The following is a 2,915-nucleotide window of genomic DNA, read 5'->3' on the forward strand; positions in this document are numbered from 1 at the left end:
TCACAAGCCCCACACAGCCCCCAAGCCCTGGTTGTCCAACCCCCACTCCCCAGACTTACCTGCACACAGCTGCCAGGGCTGCTCCTACCACTTTGCCTGGCTGCATGCCAGCCACATGTGTGTGCACGTGCAAATGAACATGGCGCCCCCTGCCTCCAATCACCTTATCCCCACTCCTCCCAGCCCCAAGCAGCTCCTTGCTAGGGCAAGCTGAGAAGTGCCAAGAAAAACTTTGATGCTGAGCAGACCAAAATCCCAGACATTTGTTCATATTTTAAAGAACACTGGATGGACAGATATGGGAGGACACAAAAAAGAGGACATGTCCAGGAAAACCCAGATGAATGGTAACCCTATGACTACTTAGAAAATACTCATAGGATAGTCAGACGTTCCCTTCCAGCCACAGTTTTCATAGATGTTGTCTAGGGCATTCAAGTTAACGTCTTCCAACATATGTTCCTGGAGAACATAATCAAGAAAGTACTTCCAATGCTAAGACTTTGCACTAATTTGTGCCATCCATATTTCCACCAGCACACATTTGTACTGTAAATGTCAAGATTTAGCAAGTGCAACCAGGGCTGTCCCTGGGGGGGTGGGGGTGCAAATTTAGGCAACTACCCCAGGCCCCACAGTCAGTGCTGCATAGGCCTCACCATGACCACCATGCACTGCCAGCTCCAGCCACTCACACCCACCCCTGGCTCCACCTGCTCACCACCCCATCCTCAGGCCCCGCACAGGCTGATATGCCCCACACACCTCTAGGCAAGGCCAACCTAAATGGGGTGTGGGGCCCCTCCTCCACTTCAACCCCACCTGCCCTGGACCCGAAGAAGCTGCTGTCACCATTGGCGGGGGGAGGGGGTACAGTAACAAGTGGCTGGACATGAAGGCAGTAGCAGTGGCAGAGTCACCGTGGCCACTCTGCCTAGCTCTGCAGTGCCCACCAAAGTGGGGGGCCCAGAGTGGTGGCCCCAATTTGCACCCCCAGGGATGGCTCTGAGTGCAGCAATAGTCACTGCAAAAACGTGCAAACTCTGTTAGTACTACTATATTTTTTTTCCACATACATACTCCCAAATAATAAATACCTAGTTTTTGAAAGGCAGAACGGAGAAAAAAAAAAGATTTTTCTAGCGTTGGCCGCACAGAACACAGCCTAATCTCAAATGGCTTGCCCTCTCTTTCCTGCATAACTGAAGCCGAAACCACAGCTACTCCTAAAGAGTAGTCTCCGTGGGTGGATCTACGATTTGGAAAAGCACAGAAGAGGCTGGGAAATACAGCATTAACAGGAAGCAAAATTTCCCTAAGAAGTTTAGCCCAGTTAGGGGAGCATCAGGACCACTAAAAGGGAGAGATGATCACTTGAGAACAATGATCTGCTCTGCAGCTGAGGGAGTCAGGTAACTTAAAGTACCATGGCTGCTGTACTGTGGAGGAGGAATCAAAGCAGGGTGCTTTTATTCTGGGCAGAAAAACAGCTCCTCCACTTAATACACATACTCCAACTTCGGAGGAGGAAGGTTCACAGCCTTTTGAAGGCTCAGATTAAGTGTAGAAGAGAAAAAAAGGATGATATAAGCTCTGCCTGCCTTCAGCAGGGTTTCAGTTGTGCTTGAAGAGCCACACCTGCAGCTGGTCACCAAAGGTGTTCTCTAAACCAGGGGTCAGCAACCCCTGGCATGACATGAAAGGCCATTTTGCTCAGCACACCACTGCCAGCCCAGGCTTTAAGCAGCTGCTGCCAACCATGGAGCCCAGGCTGCTCTCAGCTGTTGCCTGGGAGCCTGCAAGCCCTGCTGAGGCCTAGAGGCTGCACACGGTTGCTCCGGGCTCCAGCATGTCGGCAGTCCGGCACTTTCCAAGGTAGACATTGTGGTTTTCTCGGCACTCGAGCTAAAAAAACGTTGCCTACTTCTACTCTAGAGCAATGCAACTACAACCTGGACACCTGACACACAGGACTGTACTTGCTCAACACCCGCTAGAACAGTGGTTCCCGGCTCCTCCATAACTCTGAGGAATTGAGGCGCACCCTGTTGCAAAACCTAATTTATCATCTCCTGGCAGAGCCCCCCCCCCCCCGCGGACTGCGCAGGCGCGGACGGGGCCCCTCCAAATACTCACTCACGCGCTGCAGCAGCCTTCTCTCTGCTGGTGCTGCCCAGCTCGCGAGACCCGGCGACTCCACTTCCGCCTTTTTTCGGCCCCGCCCCTCCTCGAGCGCTTAGTGACAACACGCCCCACCCTTTCCGCTCGGGCCGCTCTTCCTCCCCTGGCCACGTGCCCCTACAAGCCCCGCCCCGAACGCCCGGTCGGGTGTGATCCCACCCCTTTCCTTATCCTACAAAGTTGAACGTCAGCTTCGCCCCTTCCGCCTTCCCTGTGGCGTCATTTTCAGGCGTTTCCAGCTCCCTCCTTTCGAATTTTTAGGAGTCTCCCGCGAGCGTGGCTGAAATCCCACCTGGAGCCCTACCCTCCTCCCCTCAGCCTATCGGGACGGGGCTCAAGTCCCTCGGCCGCGGGGGAGGAGGGTGGGGCCCCGGCTCCGGGCCCAATTGGCGCTAGCCGCTGGGCGAAGGGGAGTCTCGCGAGAGTTGGCACCCGGAAACTGGTCAGAGGAAGAGGAAGAGGCGGGAGCGGGGAGGAAGGCGGGGGTTCGCGGCTGCGGTTGTTGCGGCTGGTGGCAGTGGGGGCGCGGCGCGGGGAACCAGAAGCTGTTGCTAGGGGCGGCGGCAGCAGCAGGCCCCGGTCGGTTTCGTGTCGGGCGGCGGCGCCGCGGCTCGGGCCGCGCTGTAAAATGGCGGCGGCGGAGGGCGGGGGCGGCAGTGTGAACCCCTTCCTCAGCGACTCCGAAGAGGACGAGTCCGAGGAGCCGAGACCCGGCGGAGGCGGCGGCCCCGGGC

At 56.5% G+C, this 2,915-nt stretch overlaps 2 protein-coding genes across 4 annotated transcripts in view; one reads left to right on the forward strand and one right to left on the reverse strand.

Annotated features, from left to right (window-relative positions):
* Positions 1–2,211, reverse strand: part of PIGN (phosphatidylinositol glycan anchor biosynthesis class N) — a 155,840-nt gene extending 153,629 nt beyond the window's left edge. Inside the window, exon 1 of one of the 3 annotated variants that reach the window (XR_002102371.1) lies at positions 2,137–2,210. The gene's annotated coding sequence lies outside the window, so the exon portion shown is untranslated. Of the gene's footprint in view, positions 1–2,136 lie in introns of all 3 variants that reach the window. The other 2 variants (XM_019542154.1, XM_019542163.1) reach the window with 2 other exon arrangements.
* Positions 2,212–2,766: 555 nt separating this feature from the next.
* The window catches only part of KIAA1468 (KIAA1468 ortholog), a 131,498-nt gene continuing 131,349 nt past the window's right edge, over positions 2,767–2,915 (forward strand). The window contains 2 exon segments of the mRNA XM_019542172.1: positions 2,767–2,913; position 2,915. The exon segment at position 2,915 is cut by the window's right edge and continues 325 nt beyond it. Of these exon segments, the coding sequence (XP_019397717.1) occupies positions 2,810–2,913; position 2,915 (105 nt within the window). The 5' untranslated portion in view covers positions 2,767–2,809.

Source organism: Crocodylus porosus, unplaced genomic scaffold (assembly GCF_001723895.1).
Source record: "Crocodylus porosus isolate Cpor-Errol unplaced genomic scaffold, CroPor_comp1, whole genome shotgun sequence".
Classification (NCBI taxonomy): domain Eukaryota; kingdom Metazoa; phylum Chordata; order Crocodylia; family Crocodylidae; genus Crocodylus; species Crocodylus porosus.